General features: G+C 45.4%; 6 protein-coding genes across 7 annotated transcripts; 2 read left to right on the forward strand and 4 right to left on the reverse strand.

The window, feature by feature from the left end:
- Positions 1 to 1,801: 1,801 nt before the first annotated feature.
- On the reverse strand, positions 1,802 to 11,066 carry LOC108619486 (alanine--glyoxylate aminotransferase 2-like). The gene is made up of 4 exons (XM_018016099.2): positions 10,541 to 11,066; positions 9,702 to 9,820; positions 5,183 to 5,417; positions 1,802 to 5,104 (listed from the first exon to the last, which is right to left on the reverse strand). The coding sequence occupies exons 1-4, from the start codon at positions 10,627 to 10,629 to the stop codon at positions 4,021 to 4,023; spliced, it is 1,527 nt and encodes a 508-aa protein (XP_017871588.1). The 5' UTR covers positions 10,630 to 11,066; the 3' UTR covers positions 1,802 to 4,020.
- Positions 11,067 to 11,440: 374 nt separating this feature from the next.
- moon (moonshiner) lies at positions 11,441 to 12,672 on the reverse strand. The gene has a single exon (XM_018016108.2). The coding sequence runs from the start codon at positions 12,560 to 12,562 to the stop codon at positions 12,017 to 12,019; it is 546 nt and encodes a 181-aa protein (XP_017871597.1). The 5' UTR covers positions 12,563 to 12,672; the 3' UTR covers positions 11,441 to 12,016.
- An 839-nt stretch (positions 12,673 to 13,511) lies between these two features.
- On the forward strand, positions 13,512 to 14,540 carry LOC108618112 (uncharacterized). The gene is made up of 2 exons (XM_089476136.1): positions 13,512 to 13,851; positions 13,971 to 14,540. The coding sequence occupies exons 1-2, from the start codon at positions 13,849 to 13,851 to the stop codon at positions 14,403 to 14,405; spliced, it is 438 nt and encodes a 145-aa protein (XP_089332262.1). The 5' UTR covers positions 13,512 to 13,848; the 3' UTR covers positions 14,406 to 14,540.
- Positions 14,541 to 14,617: 77 nt separating this feature from the next.
- On the reverse strand, positions 14,618 to 21,261 carry yl (Putative vitellogenin receptor yl). Of its 2 annotated transcripts, XM_018017061.2 has the most exons (7): positions 21,032 to 21,261; positions 20,701 to 20,951; positions 20,246 to 20,638; positions 17,598 to 20,180; positions 15,372 to 17,520; positions 15,050 to 15,307; positions 14,618 to 14,966 (listed from the first exon to the last, which is right to left on the reverse strand). In XM_018017061.2, exons 1-7 carry the CDS (start codon positions 21,091 to 21,093, stop codon positions 14,810 to 14,812), a joined length of 5,853 nt encoding a protein of 1,950 aa, XP_017872550.2. In that variant the 5' UTR covers positions 21,094 to 21,261; the 3' UTR covers positions 14,618 to 14,809. The 2 variants fall into 2 exon arrangements, with proteins under 2 accessions (XP_017872550.2, XP_017872549.2); XM_018017060.2 differs by having other exon boundaries at positions 15,050 to 17,520.
- A 1,656-nt stretch (positions 21,262 to 22,917) lies between these two features.
- LOC149267882 (uncharacterized) lies at positions 22,918 to 23,950 on the forward strand. The gene is made up of 2 exons (XM_089474152.1): positions 22,918 to 23,228; positions 23,347 to 23,950. Exons 1-2 carry the CDS (start codon positions 23,226 to 23,228, stop codon positions 23,779 to 23,781), a joined length of 438 nt encoding a protein of 145 aa, XP_089330278.1. The 5' UTR covers positions 22,918 to 23,225; the 3' UTR covers positions 23,782 to 23,950.
- A 151-nt stretch (positions 23,951 to 24,101) lies between these two features.
- LOC108618113 (uncharacterized) lies at positions 24,102 to 25,629 on the reverse strand. Its single transcript, XM_089474151.1, has 2 exons — positions 25,384 to 25,629; positions 24,102 to 25,315 (listed from the first exon to the last, which is right to left on the reverse strand). The coding sequence occupies exons 1-2, from the start codon at positions 25,384 to 25,386 to the stop codon at positions 24,251 to 24,253; spliced, it is 1,068 nt and encodes a 355-aa protein (XP_089330277.1). The 5' UTR covers positions 25,387 to 25,629; the 3' UTR covers positions 24,102 to 24,250.
- Positions 25,630 to 26,765: the final 1,136 nt, after the last annotated feature.

Here is a 26,765-nt window from a genome sequence, read left to right on the forward strand (position 1 = left end):
CGGCGCATATACATACATATATATATATGTATATATTAGGCAACGTAGGCAAGCACATACACATACATATATATGTATGTGTACATATACTAGAAATACTGTTTTTTTTTGTCAGAAATGGAATGCAACTTTTGGCATTCTATATATGTAAATGCATACAAACATACATACATACATACATGCCCCATATATATGCAGCAAATATATATATGTACATATATATCTTGTCAAGCGTATCTGTCCAACTATGCGCCACTGGGGCTAAATGCCAACATTATTTACTTAAAAAAAAAATAAATAAAAAAATAGTAGATTAAAAAATACAATTCAACAATTTTACAGCAATACATATGTATATGTATATGTGTGAATATATTATATATACAGCTGCGGTCATTGAAATCCATTTTATTTGTTAAAACAATTTGACACGAGTATTAAGATCGAAATATTTACTATTTATTGAAGTAGAATGCTCGAACGGGCCTCACTTCGAATAGATTCTACTTGACCTCTGCGATTAATTTATATGTTTTTGTTGACTTCCCAGTTTAGGATGGGTTTTAGTTCAGGACTTGAGAATCCCAAATTTGAATTTATTGCACTGTACAGTTTAAAAGGCGGGGAAAATATATTTTTATTCTCTTCTGAACGGAACTGTATATAATAGTATATATATATGTAAAAGCTAAATGAAATTAAAAAAAAATTATATACATATAATATGTATGAATATATATGGAAAGACATTTATACATATATATATATGCAATAAGAAATCTATTATATACAAAAAAAAAAAAAAGAGAAAACCAAAAAACTTATATATACATACACATATACATAAATATTCATACGTATTTGTATATATCTGCATACATAATAAATATACATACACAAACGCATATATATACATATATATATATATATATATATATATATATATATATATATATATATATATATATATGTATATATATGCGTTTGTGTATGTATATATATATATATATATATATATATATATATATATATATATATATATATATATATTATATATATATATATATATATATATATATATATATATATACATATATTTACATTGCAAATTTTAGCGTTTTATTCGAATAAAAAAATTAAAATAAATTGAGCTCGATTTAAAAAATAAAAAATAAACACACACACACACAAAATCATGTGGAAACGCTAATGAGAGAAAAAAAAGTGTTCTTTTTTTTTAAACTAAACAATTAAAAATTTCAAACTAAACCAACAATAACTAATAAACAGAGACAACAAAAAACATTACGAAAAGCAAGCAAAAAAAAAAAAAAAAAGAGAAAACTAAATGAAATATGTATTTAAACAATAAATAAATGCGCATTCGGCGCATCTTTTACACCGCTGTAAATATGTCTGAGCCTCAAGTAGAGTAAATAATCCGCAATGTCTTTTACACGCGACACGCCCCCTTTACGTGTTTCCCTCTCCCGTTGGCCCAGTGTACCGTTAGGTCTGTTGACCTGTGACCTCTGCCAGCGCTCACCTGTTTGATTTCCACATGCAACAGATATATGCATACATATATATATCACTATCTCTTCCTCTCTCTGTCTCTCTCACCCTCCCTCTCTCTCTGTTTCTTTCGCACATACTTGCTCTAGCTATCTATCCTTTTTACACACACTGATATAATGAAATTTATGAAAATTGTACGACAAAAACTCTGCCAAAAAAAAAAAAGAAAAGGAAAACAACGCTAAAAACAAAAACTAAAACTAAAAAAAAATATATATAATAAATATTTTAAATTTACAAATAATTCTCATTTGAAAATAGCAACAAATTGTAAACACAATCCCCGAAATATATATTCCAAAATATGACTAACTAAATATACATTAATATTAAAATTAAAAATAAAAAATAAAAACAAAAATGCAAGAGAAAAAATATATGAAAAATGCTTATTTTATATATATTTAAACATACAACAATAAACAGAAAACGGAGAAGACCATTTAAAAAAAATTAAATTAAATTAAATTAAATTATATATATATATACATAACGTAAAATATCAGATATATATATATATATATACATTATATATATATGATTTTAAACCGTGTTAAAATAATAACAACAACAAGAACTAGGCAGAAATGAAAAGTTTTTTTTTTCGAATTTTAATAGTTTTCACTGGAAATTGAAAATGGCTGAGACAGTTAGAAATTGCGCATTATTATTATTAACTTATTGAATATGCAAAATATGCTACATACATATACATATACACACAATCTTTATACATGTATGTATGTATATAGCGCATTCGCTATATTACAAACAAACACAGAGAAAACCAAGAGAAAACTAAATAAAACTAAAAAGAAAAATGAAGATCGAGGAAGCGAAACACATTTTTAAACAATGAAACGAAAAATGAAATGCAAAAAAAAAAAAAAAATGAACGAAAAAAAAAATAACACTCAAATAAAACAAAAACTAAAAGCAAAAAAAAAAAACATAAATTCTATTGTAGTTTCCTTTTATTGTTGTTAAATTTGCAATGGAATCATTTAATGGTAAGTAACAAATGGCATGGGCAGAAATAAAGAACGGGGATGGGGCATATCAATAGTTCCGCTTACCTTTCGGGTGAAGTGTCCTTGCTAATTATTTCTCTCTCTTTCTTTTTGTCTACCTCTCGCTCGCCTTCTCTCTCTCCCTCTCTCTATGCTCTTCCTTCCTCGCTCTCGCTCTATCTCACTCTTCCTATCTAAAGCTTCCTCTTTATCTCCCTCTCGCTCTCTCTCTCTCTCACTCTTCCTTCTCTCTCTCTCTCTCTCTTTTTATATATATATCTCTCCTTCTCTTCCTTGTCCTTCTTTCTGTTCTTCTGCTCACCCGCATCCCCTCGCTCTTTCAGCGCGTTTTCTTTAGCTTCTCTTTCTTTTTTCTTCTTTCAACATTCTCATCTTCTGTATCTCTACCTCATCTAACATCGCTTTATTGTTAATATCTCTCCTTTCTCTTCGCTCTTTTTTCTATCTCTCTCCTTTTACATTGTCTCTCTTTTACATTGTCTCTTTTTTACTTGTCTCCCTTTCCCTACTTTTATTTTCTTGTTTCTGATCTTTCTTCTTTATTTCGCTGTCTCTCTAGTTCCCCTTGTTTGCTCTATATCTCTCTCTCTCATATATGTATCTCTCTATATGTCTCTCTCATTACGTTTTCCTCTCCCCAATTCTTTCATCCTTCTCCTTAAACTCGGCTTGTTCGTTAAGCTTAGATAAGCTTTTAGTGTAAAAGAAAGCTGAATACGCATACACGAACAGTCAAGTACACACACACACACACACACACACACACACACACACATTAACACACATTCAATTAACAGGAATAGCGGGGCTTTTTTTGTTGTGGTTTATTGAACGAATTAGCGAAGCTTAAAGCTAGAAAAAATATTGCTGGTCAAAATATGGTAATCCCTGCATCTGGATATGAAATGCGTCTATAAAAAATATATATTTTTTATTGTCATCAAAAATGTTGAATAAAATAAAGAAATAGATCGTTTGTTGTGTTTTGATGTATATAAGTATATTTAAAAATATTTGTATATATGTATGTATATGTATATAAGTTATATAAAAAAAAAAATTAATAATAATAACAATCATAATAATAAGAAAAAGCATATAACAATAATTTGTATATATTTGTGGCTACATTTCTAGATACTAGAAGTATAATTCGCTTGGATAAAAAAAAAAAGAAAAAAATATAATATAAAATATAATATTTAAATATATATCGAGATATTCCTAATAAGCTACAGCTAGTAAAAAAAATAGATGTACATATGTAACGGTAAACATATAGATATATATATATATATGTAGATTATCTTTGTGCAACTAACTAAGGAGTAGGAGCAGGAGCAGGAGCAGGAGCAGGAGCAGGAGCAGGAGTTGGGGGCTGGGCGCAGGCTGAGGCTGGGGCACGCCCCACTCAGACAGACTTGATCAGGCGATCCTGCCGCTCGAACAGTTTCGTCTTATTGGCCAGCGTCTCGGCCGCCGTGGCAATGACACCGTTTGTGGCAGTTGCAGCAGCATCCGCTGCCGCTGCCGCTGCCGCTGCGGCCGTCGCCGCCTCCATGGCACGCGCCTGCATCTGCTCCTGGCGCAGGGTGGTGAGGCATTCACGGAACGCGAGCAGGAACTCGTCGGCATTCTCGTGATTGAAGCACATGGGCGGCTTGAGCTTGATGACGTTGTCGTTGGGCCCGTCGCTGGAGATGAGCACCTTGTGCAGCTGCTTCATGCGATTCACCAGCCAGTGCGCGGCCTGGGTGTCGGGCGAGCGCGTCTCCCGGTCGCTGACCATCTCGATGCCCACGAACAGGCCCATGCCGCGCACATCGCCCACAGACTCGAACTCCTGCTTCAGCTGGCTGCACTGGCGCAGCAGATATTCGCCCAGCTGCTGGGCGTTCTGCTGCAGCTGCTCCTCGTCGATGATGCGCATCACCGCGTTGGCAATGGCGCACGAGACCGGATTGCCGCCGTATGTATTGAAGTAGGCGATGCCGGTGTCATGGAAGGCCTGGGCGATTTCGGGCGTGGTCACCACAGCGCCCACCGGATGGCCATTGCCCATGGGCTTGGCTACGCACACGATGTCGGGCACCACGCCCTGCGTCTCGAACGCCCAGTAGTGGCTGCCCACGCGCCCGAAGCCCACCTGCACCTCGTCCGCGATGCAGACGCCGCCGGTACGGCGCACCGCCTGGTAGGCCGCCTGGAAGTAGCCGGCGGGCGGCAGGATCTGTCCGCCGCAGCTCTGTAGGCTCTCCGCGATGAAGGCGGCCACGCCCTGGCCCTTCGCCAGCTGGCGCTCGCAAATGTCGGCAATGGGCTGTGCATAGAGTGCGCCCAGATCAGCATTGGGATAGAGCTTGTCCGTGAACTGGCCGCCGTAGATGTCCGGGCACGGAGCCACGTGCACGTAGTCCGGCTTCTTGGCGCCGCCCGGCTGATTGAACTTGTACGGCGAGATCTCCATGACGGACTGCAAGTGGCCGTGATAGGCGCTGCACGGGGACAAACAGATGCGAGGGTTAATCTCTATTCGATATTTGGAATGGGCGGGGTGGGGGGAGATGTCTTACTGGTCCAGTGTGATCACATCCTGACGCTTCGTGTAGTTGCGCGCCAGGCGCAGGGCCAAGTCGTTCGCCTCCGAGCCGGAGTTGACGAAGAAGCAAACGGACAGGGATGGCGGCATCTTGCTGGTCAGCGTACGGCCGCACTGCACCAGCTCGTCGTGCAGGAAGCGATTGTTCGTCGATATCGTGGCCATCTGCAGGGCGCCAGCTCGCACCACCTCCGGATGACAGTGACCCACTGCAAGTGAGAGCAGACGTGAAATATCTCATTATAATTTATGTGCTTGGGCTGATTATGAACCACTCTGAAGCGGTCCTAAGTGGAAATACTGAAAGCGGTTAGCGTGGTTCACTGACCTCAGCATAATCTCTCGGCTACGGAAAGTAACAACTGTCAGTTGCTTCCAAGATAACCTCAATGGTTCAGTTTTTTAAGCTTAGCCTAATGAGTCTACCGGGAGACCGTACTTAACTCTAGGAATAGCTTAAAAAGTCTATTTGAGTGCTATGATATCTATGATGTATTAGAGTGGTCTTTAAAGAGTTAGATCTTAGGTCAGTTGGCCCAGTGATAGTGAAGATCTATAGGTAAATCTGATTCCCAAAGCAATGTTGAAGTAGGAGCAGCAAGAGGAGGCAAATGAGCAATGAGGGGTAGAAGCTGTGGCGGAGGGGCAGAATGAGGAGTAGAAGGAATAGAAGACAGAAAAGGAGACAGATGAGGAGTATGAGAAGTAAAAGGAGGAGAATGAGGAGTAGAAAGAGGAGGACAATGAGAAGGAGAAAAGATGACGAGCAGAAAGAAGAGGAGAGAGGAGGAGAGAGGAGGAGAGAGGAGGAGAAGAAGAAAAGAGTTAACTAGAGTAGAAGTACGAAGATAAGAAGAAATGGTGAAGGAGCAGGAGGAGGAAAAATTAAGGATAAGGGAAGAATGAAGAGAGAGGAGAAGGTGTAGGAGGGAGGACAAAATGAGAAGGAGGTGCAGCAGTTGCAAAAGAAAGAGGAGAAGCAGATGCTACAAAAGGAGGATGATGAGCAGAAGGCGAATAGTGAGAATGCAAAGTAAGAGCATGAAGAGGGGAGTCAGAGCAGTAGCAGGAGGCGGAAGAGGAACAGTGGCCAAGAGCTACTCTGCCCTACAGCCCTTGAAGATGCGCATCAGAGGATGCCATTGCATCTTCATAGACAACGGACAACGGACCACGGATCACGGACATCCGCATCCGCAGCTGGAGCCGGATTTGCTTCGAGCCGTGCCTGCCTATGGGGATGCCATGTTGCATTTTGAGTCCACGCTGCGCCAAGCCAGATTCGACAGCAATTCCACACAGATAAGCGCCGCAGCGAGCCACTGTGGACGGGGATAGCTGACTGGCTAGCTGGCTGGCTGGCCACACGTGAATGCCATGAATAATGCTTATTTTTAGGCACATTCGAGCGGGCGAACGAACGCATAGTTAGCGAGCATCTCTGATTGCGAGAGCTCAGCAAAAACACTGTCCTACAAAATGCGAATCACTTGAAGAGAGCGAAAAGCAATTCACAGCAACACTCCAAAACTCTCTATATAGATGAATATTTATATGAATTTACGTTTTTCTCTATTTAATGTGCTTAGAAAGTATATTTAATACATATGTAATTTAATAATTTTAATAATTAAAAAAACCAAAAAACGTACGTCAATATATAATGAAAATTTATATATATATATATATATTTGTATATATTATTTTTATGTAACAAAATGATTTCAATATTATAAATAATTATAATTATTTAATTTTTTAAAAATAATTGAAATATTAAATAAATATTTTTAATTAAGATTAATTGCTTTAAAATTTGTTTTAAATTTTGCAAGCATCTTTTCAAATAATAATTAGAATAAGAAGATAATTGAGCATTGACAGCTATCAGCGTTATTAAAAAAAAAAAAAAAAAAGCATATGTATAGAACTAACTAAGCCATCTAATCAGTTCTAATATTTTGTAGGCGTGTGTAGCGAATTGTCAAGTCTTGACCGCATTTTCCTAATGAAAAACATAAATACATACACACATGCACACGACATACACACACTCATGCATATGCATGTGTCAAAAGTGTTTTTCACCATTATCACAGCGCAGAATTTTCCACTCGCAACGGCCGCCCGCTGATTGCTCAGTTTGTTAGGCTTGAACAAATATTGAATGTAGACTATGGACAAACGGCTAGATGACGGACAGCCCGTTAGCTGGCCGAGCCGGGCCAATCGGCCAAAGTGCGTAGTTGTTGTTGTTATCTCAAGTAGATTTCCACTCGGCACGAGACGTTCACATGTTGCTGTCCACAAGGCAACGCAACGCAAAGCAACGCAAAGCAAAGCAAAGCAAAGCAACGCAAAGCAAAGCAGAGCAAAGCAACGCAACGTAGTTCAGCTCATTCCAGTGCAGCCACCCAGTTTCACAGCTGGGCCGTCACGTCGTCCAGCAGATAAGCGGCACACTACGCGCTCTGCTCGTCATAGTCGCCGTCGTCGTCGCCGTCGCAGTCGACGCTGCTGCTTGGAAAGTAGCACGAGACAATAACGTGGCGATTGGAACGCGTGAGAGGCGACGCGACGTAGGAAATCACAAAGTTTCGTAATGAGCAATAACAAAGTGCCGTTGCTGTTATGACTATAGCTGCTGTTGTTGTTGTTGTTGCTGTTGCTGTTGCTGTTATGGTCAGCAATAGCAACACGTGCACTAAGCACGTTACGTTATCAACTCTAACAATAAACTAGTTAATATTTGTCTTGATACGCTTACGCTGCCTTCAGTTATTGTTGTTCTATTGTTGTTGTACAGAAGACACAATATAGTCGAAATCACGTTTATAGCTTGTGCACAGAAATAGCCTCGGTCTTGCGTTCAAGCACCTTGATCGTACGATCGATTGGCACTGATAATGCCAAAAGCATATCGTAAACGGTAAACAATAATGTGTACACAATTCAAAATTGTTATTTAAAGCGACTAAATAATAATTTCCTACTCGAACTATAAATAAACAGATTGTGCATGGTTGATACTGGGGGAAGAAAACTGTTATTCAAATTTAAATATAAATATGCGAAATGGACCAAAATAGTCTAGGGCTATTAATAATGAACGATCTCTGCCCATTAATAGGCCTTATCGGGCAATATGCTAGGCACAGCGAGCTAAGTTCCTATAAACTTACGTACATACATATGTATGTATGGACTTGCCTACATGCATACGTACATGCATACGCACATACATACATAGTTGCATAGTTGGCTGCGCTCAATTCAGCAGCTTATCAGCTGAATATATTATACTTTTTTGCACTTAGTAGGTTTTTGTAGCTATTTTTTTATTCTATTTTTTTTCTCATTTATTATATGGCACAAATATTTGCAATAATGAAAATGAAAACTGCGCACAACGGCCAAATGTTAAAAGTTATACGAGGCTGTCGTCAGAGGGCGCGCTTACGTCACAAGCATAACAGCATGCCTGACCTGGCGGCGGCTGCTGCTTTACATAATTGTAACAGCTGATCGCTGCTGCTAATGCAAGCCTCTACATTCTGAATGGAAAATTCCGTTACGAAAGCAAAAAGGGATAACAGTGCACTGGAAAATGGCACAGTGGGTCGACACTGTTGCAATACGCAAATTGTCAAATTGATAAATTGCACACAAATGTCAGTCCTAATTGAATTGCTTATGTTATTGCAAGTATTATTATGACGATGATTTCCATTGTTATTGTTATTGTTATTGTTATGGCTATGTGGGGCTCTATTGCTGTTTGTGCCCCCAGCAGAGTAACCTAATCAGGCTCAGCAACAGCTGCTCGTGTTTTTGCCGTGTGCCGGGGCCCGAAATCAACGGGCAGCATCTACAATTTACGTAGTACACATAGGCCGGCCCCGGCCCAGGCCAGCCCAGCCCAGCCCCAAGCGACGTGTGTGATAAGGCTGAGTCAGTATTATTATTATTATTATTATTTTTTTTTTTTTGCGCCAGCCACTCGAATCAAATCACACACACACAAGTTGCTCAATCGGGGCCTGAGCATGCCGTCAACGTCTGCCCAGCCAACAAGCCAGCTCGACCGCCTGCTTGGGGGGCGTAACCTTGAACTTGCTGCTGCAGCTGGTGCCCCCTCCCTTAATCCGCTTCAGCATCATCAGCATCAGCATCATTAGCATCATCGTCAGGGGTATCAAACTTTTTATCAGAATACATTGAGACGCATTTCGCACATATCAGCTTAGTACATTATATTGTGACTGGCGATTATTTGATTGTGAACCCGGGCATGTCATACAGCGAGCCCAGCTCATCGGGCCCCGGTCCCGGGGACACAAGGTATCAGTTTTACTATATGTTAATTTCGGATGCTCAACTCAAGAGCTTAAGCTAAATTAGCCTACTTTCTGCTAAGACGTATAATTTATGAACTATTCTATTGGGGCCATAATCACATTATAGTTATAGTTATATAATGAATCAACACTTACCATGTGCTACATTGTTGATGCAGTCCAGATAGCGTACGCCCTCCTCATCGAACATATATTGACCCTGGCCGCGTACGATCTTCAATGGATCCGAGCGATAGAAGAGCTTACAGGCTTGACTGCATTTTATTTCGTATTTTGTTGAAAAGAATAAAATAAATGTGAAATGTTTAAAAATATATTCTAAATCGAGTTAATCGCAAGCAGGTAGGTTCTATATATATATGGGCGTTTAGCTGGATTATCTATCTATATGGCTTTTGGATGGGGACAACCGGGGCCTAGGTCCAAATTCAACAAAGTCGTCATCACAGCTACAGCGGCTGATACGTAGAATATGACGACCTGTACTGGAAGACTTGGGATTATCGTTTATGTACATTTGTACTTAAATGAAGAATTGTGCTATTTGGACGGCTTTAGGCTGTGGCTCTTGTTGTTGAGCAGCAAATCGATAAAAGCCAAAAATAAATACCGCTACTTGCGGCGCGAGTGTTTGGCAACAGCCAAAAATGCGAACTCGTCTCTTGGCCCGTTCGTCATTGTTGTTGTTATGGGGCGAAAGAGGCGAACACAAGCACAACCCAACGGCTGCAGCTACACAACGGATGAGTGTGCTGCATGGGGATGCCGTTAGTTGACCTTGACAGCGAAATTGTTTAACGCAAGGTCAACTAATTGTGCGCATAACATAAGTGCAGCAGTGCTGCATATGCATAGCATTGCATAGCTTAACATAACATAACGTAAGGCAGCATAACGTAAGGATGTTAGCTATACGCCTGCTTAATTATATTGTTTAATTGTAATTATGTATATGGATTTGATTTAATACGCACCCAATGTGTTTGTTACGCAGTTTAATTGTCTCCGCCTTGGACAGCTGCTGGCTGGCCACGCTTTGCACTTGTTCACTTACAAACGGCATTTTAAATTTTTGTAGCTAAATTGTTAATAATATTATTATTTAAAATCGAGACTTGAGCGCGCGCACTTTGAAAAGTTGAACTGTTCCGGCAAGGATTACGAGTCAACTGAATTGAATTGAAGGCTGTGTATGTCGGTCTGACTGGCAGGCACTGGACGCCTTTAACGTCTTTGGGTGCTTAGAAATTGTCGCCGAATGACAAATTTTATGTGAGAGTAGAGCTATTTTATAACCAGCCCACTGCCATATACAATATAATATTATATATATACATATATATAGTATCTGTATGTATATACATATGTGTATGCCTCTGTTGATGTTGTTGTTGCTTTTGTTATTTGGCACTGTTGCCGTTGCTGCCGCTGCTGCTGCCGCCGCTGCTGCTGCTGCAGCTACACCGTTAAGAGACTCAATATTCCTTAATTGTGCCGCTGCTACTGCAGACGCTGTTACTGGCTGGCGCGCTCAGTTGCTGTTACTGTTAAGCGTCGCGCTGGCCAATGTATGCGTGAGTGCATGTACATACATATGTAAGTGTAGCGGCAACACACACGTGACTAGCACCTCTCTTGTTCTCGCTCTCATTCTATAGCCGCTGGCTGTGTGTGTGAGTGTCCGCTTGGTGTCGGTGTGATAACAGCAGCCAGCCGACAGAGCGTAGCGCAACGTGCGCTGTACGGGAACAACAACAACAGTCACAGCAACGACAGCTGAGCCGAAAGTTAGCCAAGTAGGAACGTTGTTGTTGTTAGAGATGCTCGCGTGCGTGATGCATGTGCAATAGTCATAGTCATTCAATAATGTGATGTAATATTTATGTATTATTTTAATTATTTATATAGCTGCTTATATAATAATGTTTAAAGGACATATACCCCTACATGTTTCCTATTTGTTTATGAAATTAAGATGTACATTTATATGTCATGAATATATAATAACGGCCTAAAAGTATGTTATAATTAAAATATGAATATATGTAATAATTTGTACATTTACATACTGTGATTTGTAAATATTATACATCGTTAATTGCTACAACTAAGATAATTGTACTGCCGATTTGTTTATATGAGTGAGACGATGATTAATTGCCAAAATATCACAACTACTTCGCTGCACACTCACCATGACAGACATATATATGTATACTTCGAAATTCGTCTAAGTTCCGTTACATTTGGTGTGACCAGCTGGTGCAACTGTGGAAATACCCTTAACAGCGCCAGCAAATACCAGCTTACAAATTTCAAATTGTACTATTTTTAATTATTACAATTATTATTTATAAATGTTATTGCATTTGACTGTTGTAATCTTATAATAATGTACACTAAAGTATAACTAGGTAGGTAACAAATTATGTAAGTCCAGCATAATTAACTCATTGTAATTGCAGCATGTTATTAACATACGTCTGAAACTCGGCCGTGCCCTCCTCCGACGGCAGCTCCATAATGCGGTCCAGCAGCTGCCATGTAATTAGCGGCTGGATCAAATTGTTTTTGCAAACATACGCCGGAATTTTGAGATCAAAGCTGCGGCAGTGCCACTGCGGCTTCATTGGCGGAATGCAAATGCGGTACACAACTTTATCGTTGTCCTTCAGATTCTGAGGATCAACAGGCTTTGCATTCCGTTTGGCTTTTATTGCGCGCTTTGCGGCAGGACGGATTCGCTTACGAGGCGCTGTCTTGGGTAACTCTAGTGGAAGCGGAGTTGACTCCGGCATACGCTCATTGGCGTTGTACTTCTCCCTCCACTTCGTCTCCAGTTTACACATCGCCTTTTCCTCATTTGCGCTTAGATTAACCGTTGAATTAATGCGCAGATAATGCAAAGTATCCGTTATCACATCATTAAAAAAACTGCGCGACTCGGGAATCCAAGTAGGACTCATGACAATATTAGACTTTTTACGTTTACTCATTGTGCTTTATCAAATCGTCAAGAAATACTCGGGATGGCGTAATATTATTGCTGTATGCTTTTCGATTCAAGTTAATCTCGCGCAGTGTGTGCACACAATATTTGAAATATTTTACACTTTTTGCCTTTAAAGGTGTTGCCACCATGCTTAACATATCCGTTAAACGGATAAAAGTTCGCATATGTACATATGTAAAAAAAGAGCTTTTTAGTACCATTTGATTTGCTGATCTAAATATGCATAATAACAATGATAAAGCATTTTAATATGAAGTACAATGACGGATCCCACAAGATACAGCAATTTGACTATAGCCTATATTTGTGGCAACAATTAATAACATTTATTTATGATCGGCGACTCATATTTATAAGATCCAAGCGTTAAAGCGGCGACCGCACTATGTCATAAAACAGTAAAAACAATACACAAAAAAAGTAACACCAGCATCCACTTAACACAAAACAATATCCCAAGGTAGATTTGAAAAATATATAAATTGTATAATTAAGTAAAGGAGCGTGCGACAATGTTACGCCCCAAACGGAGCAAAAGAAGAGGCGAAGTGAGTGCGGAGCAGGCGTGGCAGGGTCATAAAAACAATAACAAAATAAATGACAACAAGGAACATTTATCTAAGGCAAGCCGACCCTGAAATACCCTTACCGATATGTACGATATGCACTTTCTAACTCTTTCTCTTTCAGCCTCTCTAGGTCTCTCTCTCTCTTCCTATATCTCTGAGTAGCATAATAGATGAGCTGCATACCCAATGAGATCTTATCTTCTGTGTTTGATACCCCTTGGCAATATACTCCCTGTAAGGGTATAGCGAAAAAACACAAAATCTAGCAAATGCATTTACGACTCTCATCCGAAATTGGATGTTCGTCGTCGATGAGTCGTGGGATCGTGGGATTCGCTACAGACAGCTAAACGCGTCGCCCAACATTTCTAAGCAGTTCAGTTGCTCAATTATTGTTGTTGGTTTCGGCTATTCGGTTGTTCAGTTGTTCAGTTGTTCGGTTGTTCGGCTATTCAGTTATTCAGCTGTTGGGCTTGAGTAATGAGCACTGTCCGTCGACATGTTCGCAGTGCCGTAAAGGCGTTCAAATTAGTTGTAAAATCAGCCCGCACGATACATTTCATTTAATAACAGTTCGGACTTGTTTCTTCCCGCGAGAGTATATAATGCACACACGATGTCCGAATGAGCCACAGTCATCCGTCAACACCGTTCCAGTGAACTCGTATAACTCCTACTCAACGAAGCCTACAGTCCCAAAATGGCAAGTCCTTAAGAAAAGTGTGATCAGTCGGAATACCTCAGCTCATGAATCTTGGAATAACAATAATAATAATAGCAACTCTCAACTGTTATCTTTCTGATCTGAATCCCTCTCTGTAGCACTCCATTTCTGCAATTGCTTTGATCGCTTCTCTGGCGCTGTGCGCCGCTGATGTCTCTCATTTGCCCCTCTCCCGGAGCTACTTGCCTCCGCTCAATGGTGCCGGCGGCTACTCGGCGTACTCCTCGTATCCCTCGTACACGGGCAACTCCTACTCCAGCGGTGCCTACTACCCGAGCTCCCGCCTCGGCTCGGGGTACAACTCCGGCTACAACTCCGGTCTAGGCTCTGGCTATGCTGCTCCGCTGGTCACCTCTGGCTACAACAGCTATGCAGCTGTGCCGCAGTATAACACCTATGCCACGCCCACGCGCACCTACCTGCCAGCCCTGACAGGTTACTCGGGTGCTGGCTACTCCGGCTCTGGCTTAGCAGGCTCCGGCTACAGCGGCCTGGACACTAAATATGCCTCCAATGGTGGCTATATCTATTAGGAGACGATCTCAAGCTTTGCTTGGAACATCTTCAAATATCTCAAATGTCTCTCTACATCTACAGTGTATATATTATATAAGTTTTTTTTTTTTTTTCAACGCGTAATTAATAAACAATTCTATTATTCAATTAAACATAGTCTAACTTTTGATTTCCGATCAATATTTAGCTATGAGCTGATCATAGATAAGCCTATGCTATGGATAGTATCTCTGATTAAATGCAGTTTAATTGTAGATTCGACTTTCACTATTTTAAGTGCGTATAACTGTGAAGACACTGTTAAACATAAATTGTACAAATATAAATACATATATAAATATATAACACGCGTAAGTGTAGACAACATTTAGAAACTATTAGTTAACAACTTTTTGGGGGTGATTGAGGACCGAGATGAGGATCACTTAGGGTACAAGTCGTGCATGCACATCATCGCTTGCGTCATCTCCCCCGTAGGGCCCGGATGGGAAGGCATCATCCCCAGCGCCTGGTACCAGGGCGTTCGAGCCTCGGCGTTCTCCTCCCCGTTCATTGACCAGCGAATGTATTCGGCTCGACTAATTGATTGAATGTGACGGGAATAACGTAGATTAGAATTAGTATTATATTTCTATAAATATATATAAATCTTGTCACTCACTCTTGTGTTTTCGAGCGGAACCTGCGTAGCCATTTCGCTGCTCTGTGCTTGCCTTTGCTGCAGGAATCTCTGCAGGATTTTGGGTACACCGAACTGAAGGGGTTCACGCTCGGCCGTATAAGGAGCTGTGCCTGTCGCTGTCGTGTGGGTGTGTGCGCTGATGCCTCTGCTGCTGGTGCTGCTGCCCGAGTCGCATACCAAGTCCACTTCGTTGCCGTCTTCCCGGAGCGGCTTGTCGCCAAGCGTTGCCAGAGGATTCTGGAAATGCAGGTTAATATTGAGATCGCGATGTCCGCGCTGCCGCCGTTGATAGAACATGTACCCAATGCCAGTGGCAGCAACTGCCATCAACAGTAGCGCGGCCAGCAGCCAGACACCTCGACCCTCTCCGTCATCGCTGCGGTCCGAGCGCTGCTCGCTGGAGAGCAGCCAATTCATGTCGATCTCGTTCGTGCTGCCATGGGGACACTGCTGGGCCTCCGGGACGACGGCATCGCCGCACATGCACTCGTAGCCGTAGTCGGCCAGGACACACATGCCGGCGCAGTGGGCGTGCTGGCAGGGATTGGCCGAGGCTAGCGGTTGTCGCGACACTCCGGCCACAATGATGTCCTGGGCATTCATCACGTTCAGGTTGATGGCCTTGCAGCTGCGCTGGCCGTACAGTTGACAGCGCACCGCCTCCCTGGCGCCCATATTGACGATGTAGGCGTGGTTCTCGTAGATGCTCAGTCCGGTCGGCTGCATCAGAGCGTTGCTCTTCTGCAGCAGCACATAGCTCTGCCTCTGCTTGGCACCGCCACGCCCCCCATAGCTGATCATCTCCAGGGTGCGGCTGTGCAGATCCACAAAGTAGAGCCTCTGCTGGTGGGGATCTGTTGCCAGGGCGGTCACATAGCTGCGATGCTTGCCCAGCAGCAGCTCCCGCCGGCTGCCGTCCAGGCGCGCCATGTGGATCTGGGTAATGTGCAGTCCGAAGGTTTCGCTGCGTATGGCCACGTAGAAGAGACGCCCCAGGTGTGCATCAACGGCAAGCGCCTTCAGACTGAACCGGGCCGTCATGTGCAGTATCTGGCCACACATCTTGGCCCGGAAGCTGCACACACTGATCTTCTGCGGCGCACTGCCGCTGATCACGTACACGTTGCCCGTCGTCCACTCCACGGCCATTTTGCTGGGCGTGCGCAGAGAGAGGGCGGCCATGCGCGTGCGGTCTCGCATGTCCACGCGGTAGATGATGTTCTCCTCCTCGCTGCTGAAGTAGCCCAGCTTGCGGCGCATGTCCACGTCGAAGCCGCTGATGCGCGAATCGTTCGCTGACCAGGCCACAGACAGCATCACCGGCTGCTCACTGAGATTGCGCACCTCGTTGTAGCTGGTGAAGAGGAGAGTCGCCCCGGACTGTATGCTCTTGCAGCTGCTGCGATCTTGGCGCAGCATGAAATCCGCATGGCACTGGCACTGATAGCTGCCCGGCGTATTCTCGCACAGCTGCGCACACGGCTGCTGCTCCGGCGAGACGGCGCACTCGTCAATGTCCACGCAGCTGCGCTGATCGCTCTGCAGCCGATAGCCCTCCAGGCAGGTGCAAACGGCGCCCGCCGGCGTCGCCTGGCACTTGTGCTGGCAGAGCGGCTTCATGCAGGCGCTGCCGCACTGCGGGCCCTCGTCGTTGCCATTCGTGCAGTCGTCGAAGCCGTTGCAGACACGCGACATGTCCACACACTCGCCATCGTGGCAGTCGAAGAGATGCGGCTTGCACGCTCGCCTCGCACTTGCACTTGCACTCGCACTCATGCTCGTCCCGTTGCCGAGCAGCGTGTGCTGCTCGCAGTGCTCCTCGTCGCTGCCGTCGGCACAGTCGCGCTCCTTGTCGCAGCGGAACTCCTGCCGAATGCAGTGCTTGCTGTCGCGGCACTGGAACTCGTAGATGCTGCACAGCTCGCCACAGTCGGCCTCATCCTCGCCGCGTGGGCACTCGGCGGTGCCGTTGCAGCGCGCGGCCATGTCGAGGCACAGCTTCAGATTGCTGCTGCACTGATACATGGGCGTGGCCAGCGTGCCGCAGCTGATGTTGGCTGCAGCAGCAGCACCGTCGCTGCTGCGCCGGTCACAATTGAGCTCGTCCGACTGATCCCCGCAGTCGTTGTGGCCGTCGCAGACGAGCCGCGCATCTAGGCACTGGCCGAGAAGGCAGCGATGCATCTTCTCCGGGCACTGGCGCTGTCCGCACTTGTCGTGCTCATCGGAGGCATCGCTGCAGTCGATGCGGCCGTCGCATTCCCAGCTGCTGGCTATGCACGATCCACTGCTGCACTGGAACATGCCGTGCTCACAGCTGGCGGCCTCCTTGCAGCGCAGCTCGTCCGAGTTGTCGCCACAGTCGTTGTTGCCATCGCAGACCAGGGTGTAGTCCACGCACTTGCCGTTGTCGCAGGCGTGCTGGTGGGCGTGGCAGAGCTTGGTTCGATCTGAAAGGGATGAGGAGTATAAGAAATACATATATTCCTATATATCATGTGTGCACATCGTATAGAAGTTGGCCTACCAAACTGGGCGCAGTGCAGCTCGTCGGAGCTATCGTTGCAGTCCTTGTGGCCGTCGCAGCGCTTGTTCTTGGCCAGACAACGCTTGCCGTCATGGCAGACGAATTCCGACAGATCACACTTCACTTTGACGCGTTTGATGCCGTCGCAGTCCGACTCATCGGAGCCGTCGGCGCAGTCCTGATGCCCGTTGCAACGGTGCGTCATGGTCAGGCACTCGCCCGAGCTGCGGCAGCGGAACTCGCAGTCCAGGGCCTCGGTGCAGCTGCGATTGGAGGCGTCGCGGTAAACGAAGCCGGCGGGGCACAGGCACGTGCTGTCAAACTGTCCGGCACTGACGCACACATGCGAGCATCCGCCGTTGGCGTTCTGGCAGGGATGCGGGGACAGGCCGTCGCCCAGTCGCCGACTCGCGGCTAGAGGTATGCGCACGGGCAGCATGTGACTGAGGAAGGCGGTGGCCGCTGCGGCGGCACCATCGCGGCCCATATGCGGGCTCGCGTCGATCTCGATGCGCTTGTTGGGACCCAGGTTGTTCTTGTGCGTCCAGTAGATGGCCGGTGTGCCGAGCTCGCTCCAAAAGAGATCCTGATCGACCAGGGCCAGGGCGTACGGCCGCCGGAACTTGCCCCGCAACGACTGCCCATGGGTCTGGCGATAATTGCTGTAGCTGATGCGACTCGTGTCGCTGTCCGACCAGAACATGGTGCGCGTTTCATAGTCCACGGCAAACTTGATGTCATCGTCGCCCAGGTCGTCCTCAAAGACATGCGTCTGGGCGCCTTTTCCGCTCAGTGCCAAGCGATCGATGTGCGTGTGCCGGCGCGCCTTGAGCGCCACAAACATATAGCCCTCGGCTGGCATTACGGTCAGCCCGATGGGCCTCTCGTCGCCGGCAAAGAAGCGCACCAGGGCACGCTGCCCGGTGCGCAGGGATAGCAGCTCAATCACGTGACGATCCATGTCCGACCAGTAGAGATTGTGGGCCAAGTGATCAAATGCCAAGCCGCTGATATTTCCCAGATTGCGATAGACTAAGGTGACCAAACGCTGCTCGTTCATGTGGGGCACATACTCGAAGATCGCGCGCTGCATGTTGTCCGCTATGAAGAGGGTGCCATTGATGCTATTGAAGGCCATCTCGCTGATGTAGCAGGGCAGGTTGTGCGAGGCGGTGACCACATGTCGCCCGAACGAGGTGTGCTCGATCTCCAGCAGCGCCTGGCGCAGTCCAATGAACAGACGTTGCTTCTTCTCCGTTTGGCTGCAGCGGCGTCCATCGGTGGACAGCGTCATGCCCTCGGGGCAGGCGCACGTGTGGCCGCCCGCGCTCGGCTCAGCGAGCAGGCAGAGATGTGAGCAGCGCGCCATTTCACAGGCATGCGCCACCTGCGGCTGCTTGGCCGGATGATAGACGTGCACGGCGTAGATGGTGCGATCACGTGCCAATACCCGATGATCTTTGCCGGAGAATTTGTGGCAGGTGTGAATACTCCGGGTGCCCCAGTCCGACCAGTACAGGTGATCCTCAAAGATGGCGAGGCCATAGGGATGCTTTAGCATCCCATCGAGCACGGTTTGACGCGAGCTGCCATCCGGGTGCACACTCTGTATGCTGCCCAGCTTGGCGTCCACCCAGTAGATGCGCTCCTGGTGCATGTCCAAGGCAATGCCGTTCGGCCAGTGTATATTATCCGATACAATCGGCTTGGAGTGGGTGCCATCCATGGAGGCACGGGCTATCATCGGCTTATTGCCCCAGTCGGTCCAGAACATTTGGCCACGCTGCGGCCACAGTGCCAGGCTGCGTGGCTGGTGCACATCCTCGGTGACCAGCACCACACAGTTAAGACCATCGTTCGAGCAGACCGCAATGTGTCGCATGACATTGTCCGAGAAATATATGTTGTGCGTCAGCCAATCGACGGCCAAGTCCTCGGGAGCGTCTAGGCCAGACGTGAGCAATATCTCGGCCATGGAGCCGTCGGCACGCGCGCGCACAATGCTCTCCGCCTCGTTTTGTATGTTGGTCCAGTAGATGTGCTCGCCGTCGAAGGCCACGCCAATCACCTTGGTCAAATTGGTGGCTACAGTGATGACGTGATGTCGCTCCTTCGACTGCGGCGCTAAGTGCATGCCCATCACAGTCATTTGGGTGGTGTACAGGAGTAATGGAGATTGCTTCTCACCGCCAATGCTTGTGGCGTGGCAGGTGCGATTGTTGGTGGCATCCAGCTCGTAGCCTGCATCACAGGTGCAGCGATAGCCACCGGATGTGTTCTCACAGCGCTGACTGCACAGATCCTGTTGCTCCTGGCACTCGTTAATGTCCTCGCACTTATCCTTAAACTTGAGCAGCCGAAAGCCCTTGGGGCAATAGCACTCCGGTCCACTGGTGGGCATCATGTGACAAGTGGCGCCGGGCGGACACTGCTTGCTGGTGCAGTTGGGTTTCACATGGCAGCTCTCGCTCTCATCGCTGCCATCCGAGCAGTTGGGCTGACCGTCGCACACCTGAGCGAGCGACAGGCAGCTGCCATGATTGCGGCACATAAACTTGCCCATAGATGGCTGACACAGATCCTCTGCAGAGTAAAGTTCACAATGCTAAAGCCTTCAATTGACCAAATCCCGTCGAGCATTTACTCACCACAGTCCTTCTCATCACTGCCATCGCCGCAGTCGTCGACGCCGTCGCAGAGCCACTGCTTGCGCTGCAGGCAACGGCCGTTGGCACAGAGGTGGCCGGTGGTGCAACTGGTGGCCGACTGCTTGCAGCCGGCTGTCTCATCGGAGCCGTCGGGACAATCCTCTTTGCCGTCACACATAAAGTCAAGCGGTAAGCAGCTGTGATCCTGACACATGTACTCATACTGGCTGCAGTTACGGTGTCCGAAGCTAGTCACCATTCGATGCGGGCAATGGAGCTCGTCTTCGCCGCCGGGACAATTGTCGACACCATTGCATATTAGTTCCGCTGCCAGGCAGGCACCGTGTGGCTGGGCACACGGGAACCAATGCGGCTGCCGGCACAGCTTGTAGTCTGTCATCCACGGAGATATAAGATTTAGGTTAAGTTTGAGGTTAGATTCGATTTATAGCTACCGCATTCCAATTCATCCGTGTTGTCTGTGCAATCGCTACGTCCGTCGCACATCTTCGCCTGTAAGATGCAGACTCCGTTTTTGCACTGGAACTGATCTCCATCGCAGCGTGCGTGCGCTGATCCCGTCGCGGTGGCAGCAGTCGCACCGCAAATGAGCAGCAGCACTCCACCGCACAGGCACAAAAGCCACCAGGACTGCTGCACATGGCACTGTGTTCGCACATTATTCTTTTGGCTCAAGGCTGCGGCCCTGTTGGGATAAAATGCACGTGTGCATTTGAGGTTATGTTACGCAATGAGTCTCACTCCCCATTTCCATTTGCTACTCACATTTGATTTGTGCTCTTAATGCAGCGGCTTGTGGTCTTCTTCACCGCGTATTCGTTACTCATAAATTAAACATTAACGAAACAAAATATATCAAAACGTTCAACACAAATTACTAACACAATGCAACAAGCATGCGCAAAACTCAACACAAACGTTAAGATGCAAAAAGCGAACTGAACGATGCTCAATTGCAAGAAAGCGCAATTGACTTATTGCACACCCACACATGCATATGCGCAATTCGAAATTCGGCTAAGTTCCGTTACACTTGGTGTGACCAGCTGTAGCAACCGCTAAAATACCCGTTAAAACGCATATAAATGATAATTTTCAAATCTATGATTTTTTTATTTTGCGATTATAGCTTTTGTGATGTATTTAACTATTGCATTGTTATAATACACATGAAAATATACTGCGTTAGCATTATTTGTCCTTTAAGCATGTGGCAACTGCAGCATATTATTGACATACGCCTGAAACTCAGCAGTTCCCTGCTCCACAGGCAGCATCATGATGTGGTCCAGCAGCTCCCATGATAATAACGGCTGAACCATGTTATTTTTGCATACATATGCCGGGACCCTGAGATCGAACCTGCGGCACTGCCATTGGCGCCTCAGGCGCGGAACGTTAATGCGATATATCACATTAACGTTGCTCCTCAGTTTGCGAAGAGGAATTGCCTTTCCATTTATAATGGCTACTGGTAAACGTACTCTAGTACGCTTGCCCTTCCCGCGAGGCTGACGTGCTCCACGGAAATGGAGCTGCGGCATAAGCCCATTGTGGGCCTGCTTCCATTTGGACACCAGTTTGTAAATCTTCAACATAATTGAGCAGCTGCGGAGATTGAGAATCCAGTTCAATTTTAGGTTAAATTTTTCTGATTTTTCCTAAAACGTGACTCGAGATGACTTACTTGCTGCACGGTCCAAAAACGTTTGAACGAGAAAGTTCGATGACTGGCAGAATTTGTGTCTACATACACAACTGTCAAAAATATTATCCTTTGTGACTAGTGGCAACTCTACCCGTTAAATCGATTAGGCCGTAAGTAATTAGATATGCAACTTTTAAATGCAAGTTTGCTGATTTGCCGATATATGCAATTATGAGTACTATGCGATAAATATGTGTATGAATAATCTACGATAAATCATGTTAAATCATATGAAGTAACATGACTGGACTGGGATCCCAACATACAGCAATTTGACTGTTGCTTTTTGTGGCAACAATTAATAACACTAAGATTAATGATCGGCGACCCATATAAGACCGAAGCGTTAAAGTGGCGACCGCACTATGTCATAAAACAGCAAAAACAATGCACAAAAAAAGCAACACCAGCATCCACTAACACAAAACAATATCCCAAGGTAGATTTGAAAAATATATGTATAAATTGTATTATTAAAGTAAGGGAGCGCGCGACAATGTTACGCCCCAAACGGAGCAAAAGAAGCGGTGAAGTGAGTGCGGAGCAGGCGTGGCAGGGTCATAAAAACAATAACAAAATAAATGACAACAAAGAACATTTATCTAAGGCAAGCCGACCCTGAAATACCCTTACCGATATGTACGATATTCACTTTCTAACTCTTTCTCTTTCAGCCTCTCTAGGTCTCTCTCTCTTCCTATGTCTCTGAATAGCATAATAGATGAGCTGCATGCCCAATGAGATCTTATCTCCTGTGATTGATACCCCTTGGCAATATACTCCCTGTAAGGGTATAGCGAAAAAACACAAAATCTAGCAAATGCATTTACGACTCTCATCCGAAATTGGATGTTCGTCGTCGATGAGTCGTGGGATCGTGGGATTCGCTACAGACAGCTAAACGCGTCGCCCAACATTTCTAAGCAGTTCAGTTGCTCAATTATTGTTGTTGGTTTCGGCTATTCGGTTGTTCAGATGTTCAGTTGTTCGGTTGTTCGGCTATTCAGTTATTCAGTTGTTGGGCTTGAGTAATGAGCACTGTCCGTCGACATGTTCGCAGTGCCGTAAAGGCGTTCAAATTAGTTGTAAAATCAGCCCGCACGATACATTTCATTTAATAACAGTTCGGACTTGTTTCTTCCCGCGAGAGTATATAATGCACACACGATGTCCGAATGAGCCACAGTCATCCGTCAACACCGTTCCAGTGAACTCGTATAACTCCTACTCAACGAAGCCTACAGTCCCAAAATGGCAAGTCCTTAGAAAAGTGTGATCAGTCGGAATACCTCAGCTCATGAATCTTGGAATAACAATAATAATAATAGTAAATCTCAACTATTATCTTTCTGATCTGAATCCCTCTCTGTAGCACTCCATTTCTGCAATTGCTTTGATCGCTTCTCTGGCGCTGTGCGCCGCTGATGTCTCTCATTTGCCCCTCTCCCGGAGCTACTTGCCTCCGCTCAGTGGTGCCGGCGGCTACTCGGCGTACTCCTCGTATCCCTCGTACACGGGCAACTCCTACTCCAGCGGTGCCTACTACCCGAGCTCCCGCCTCGGCTCGGGGTACAACTCCGGCTACAACTCCGGTTTAGGCTCTGGCTATGCTGCTCCGCTGGTCACCTCTGGCTACAACAGCTTTGCGGCTGTGCCGCAGTATAACACCTATGCCACGCCCACGCGCACCTACCTGCCAGCCCTGACAGGTTACTCGGGTGCTGGCTACTCCGGCTCTGGCTTAGCAGGCTCCGGCTACAGCGGCCTGGACACTAAATATGCCTCCAATGGTGGCTACATCTATTAAAAGCCGAGCTTAGTCTTTGCTTGGATCAGTATACCTATACTACACCTATCTTCATATGCAACGAGTGCTCACTATATATAGATATGTATGTAATTACGTATGTATAAATACCATATATACATATGTATGTAATTATGTATGTATAAATATATAACTGTATATATGCTTACCCATAAATCTTTTTTTTTACTATAAATAAAGTTGTTCAAACTATAATTATTCAAGTTTTGCAAGGGTAGAAAAGTGGGTTAGGATTTTTCCAGTCGGTCAGTCTCATTTTTTGAGAAATGGAATATAAAAAAAAAACATTTATCTATATATATATATATATATTTTTTTTTGCGAGCTTTAAACTTTATTTATACACAGAACTAATTAAGAAACTTAATTTAAAAAAAAAAATTGTTTTTTGTAGAAATTCGTTTTGTTAACCTTTAGCCCGATTCAATCAGAAATTGTGGAGATCAGCTTAATGCTTATGACGGTACGCGTATCCACCGTTGGCAGCGTAGCGGGTGCCGCCAGCACCATAGGAGCTACCAAAGCTGCGGGCCGAGGCCGAAGAGCTCGCAGCATAGCCACCGAGGCCCTGGCCAAAGGAGGAGGCGTAGCGAGCTGGCGAAGAATAGCTGCTATGGGAGACGGCTGGAGCGGAGTAGCTGCCGTGTGAGACAGCTGGAGCCGAGTAGCTGCTTTGAGCTGGTGCCAGGTACTGCCGGGATGGAGCAGAGGCAGAGGAGGAGTAGCTGCTGCGAGAGACAGCTGGAGCGGAGTAGCTCACATGCGAAACAGCTGGAGCGGAGTAGCTGCTTTGGGAGATGGCTGGCGCCAGGTACTGGCGGGATGGAGCATGTGTGGAGGCAGAGGATGAGTAGCTGCTGTGGGAGACTGCTGGAGCAGAGTAGCTGCTTTGAGCTGGTGCCAGGTACTGCCGGGATGGAGCAGAGGCAGAGGAGGAGTAGCTGCTGCGAGAGACAGCTGGAGCGGAGTAGCTGCTGTGGGAGACTGCTGGAGCGGAGTAACTGCTTTGAGCTGGTGCCAGGTACTGCCGGGATGGAGCATATGTAGAGGCAGAGGATGAGTAGCTATTGCGAGAGACAGTTGGAGCGGAGTAGCTCACATGCGAAACAGCTGGAGCCGAGTAGCTGCTGCGAGAGACAGCCGGCGCCGAGTAGCTGCTGCGTGAGACAGCTGGAGCCAGGTACTGGCGCGACGGAGCTGCATAGGTTGAGCCAGTTGAGCTGTAGCTGCCGTGTGAGATGGTTGGGGCAGAGTAGCTGCTGGCGCCTGCGGTCGAGTAGCTGCTGAGGGATGCAGCCGGTGCCAGATACTGTCGAGATGGCGCTGCATAGCTGGAGCCGTGCGAGCTCGACGAGTAGGAGCTCGATGGTGTATAGGAGCCGACGCCGCTCGATCCCGCCGAGCTGTAGCCGCTATACGCATTGGCCTGTGGTGGCAGATAGGTGTTGCTCAAAGGAGTGGCCACGCCCAGGGCGGCGAGGGCTAGCAGCGCGGAGCAAATGGCAAATGGACGCTGCCGACAGACACAGATGGATTAGCTGGGATTAGCAACTGGACACACTCGCTGAGCGGGCGACTTACCATGACGAGCTCGTAGTAGTTGCTGGTTGTTTAGAGATGCTAAGCAAGCGGTTACTGATGCCCCTAGAGTTGCGGACCAACACTTTTATAGCGCTCACAAACAAAAGAATTGTGTGTACAAATCGTGTTGAAGAACGAAACGGAATCCAAGATCTCAGTTAAACTAGTCAGCAGAAATTTGAGTACCACACCCTCAGCTGGGTATTAGGCGAACCTGAAACGAGTCTTACACATTAGGCAATCAGAAAACGTAGTTCTGGCTAATTGTAAAGTAAACGAGCTTAGCGAGGAATGCAAGTATCGTAAATATCGAAATCCTTGATATTCTCAAACAGTGGCAACGCTACCAAAAGACGTTACTCTATAAAGACACCAATCAGAACATTTTAAAATATATTTTTAAAAAATGTATATATGTACATATATAAAAAAAAATACTAAAAATAAATTTAATTCAATAATATTAATAAATATTGATAAACTAAATTAATATTGAACCAAAATTGTTACATAAAATTATTACATTGTTTTTTTAATACCACAAAATTTTTATACATTTAACGTGTGAAAAATATTATATTAATTAAAATAAATTAAGTATATCAGGAATTATTTTCAAATAAATATCTATTTATATTATTATTAATATAGAATCACTATTCAAATAAATAGAAATATGAGAAAATCAAATAACTTGTAGTGCAGTGTAGACGCAGAATTGCGCTATAGTGGAGGATGCCATGGGATCTAATAGTAGTTTGTTTATTTTTAGCCATGTCCATTTCGGAAGTCGCAGAGCCAAACACAAACATTAACGCAAATAATTTGAAAGTTTAATTAATGATGCGATTTTTTTTTGTATCTAGTATTTTTGGGGTCTTTGTTGTTTATTTTCGGTTCTCAGCTCAGACTGGCCAGGCTGAGCGTTCGTATTGGTGAAAAACGTGAGATAAGCAAGGTGCAGAGATAGAAGCAGAGGTGGAGTTAGAGCTAGACTTAGACTAGAAGCAGAAGTAGAGCTAAAGGTGGATATAGATCTACATAGATATATAGACAGAGGAAGAGATAGAGGTAGAGGCAGAGGTAGAGGTAGAGGTAGAGGTAGAGGTAGAGGTAGAGGTAGAGGTAGAGGTAGAGGTAGAGGTAGAGGTAGAGGTAGAGGTAGAGGTAGAGGTAGAGGTAGAGGTAGAGGTAGAGGTAGAGGTAGAGGTAGAGGTAGAGGTAGAGGCATCGCCTCTATGTTGATTTGCTCAGATTGACTGACATAGCTGCGGGCCTGCAGTTGGGGCATGGGACTTGGCACTTAATCTTGGCTGAAAGCTTTAACGTCTGAATGCTTTATTCGGGCTGAAGGCGACGATTACTCACATTGGACATTAATT

Source organism: Drosophila arizonae, chromosome X (assembly GCF_054131065.1).
Source record: "Drosophila arizonae isolate 15081-1271.41 chromosome X, UAZ_ARI_1.0, whole genome shotgun sequence".
NCBI lineage: Eukaryota > Metazoa > Arthropoda > Insecta > Diptera > Drosophilidae > Drosophila > Drosophila arizonae.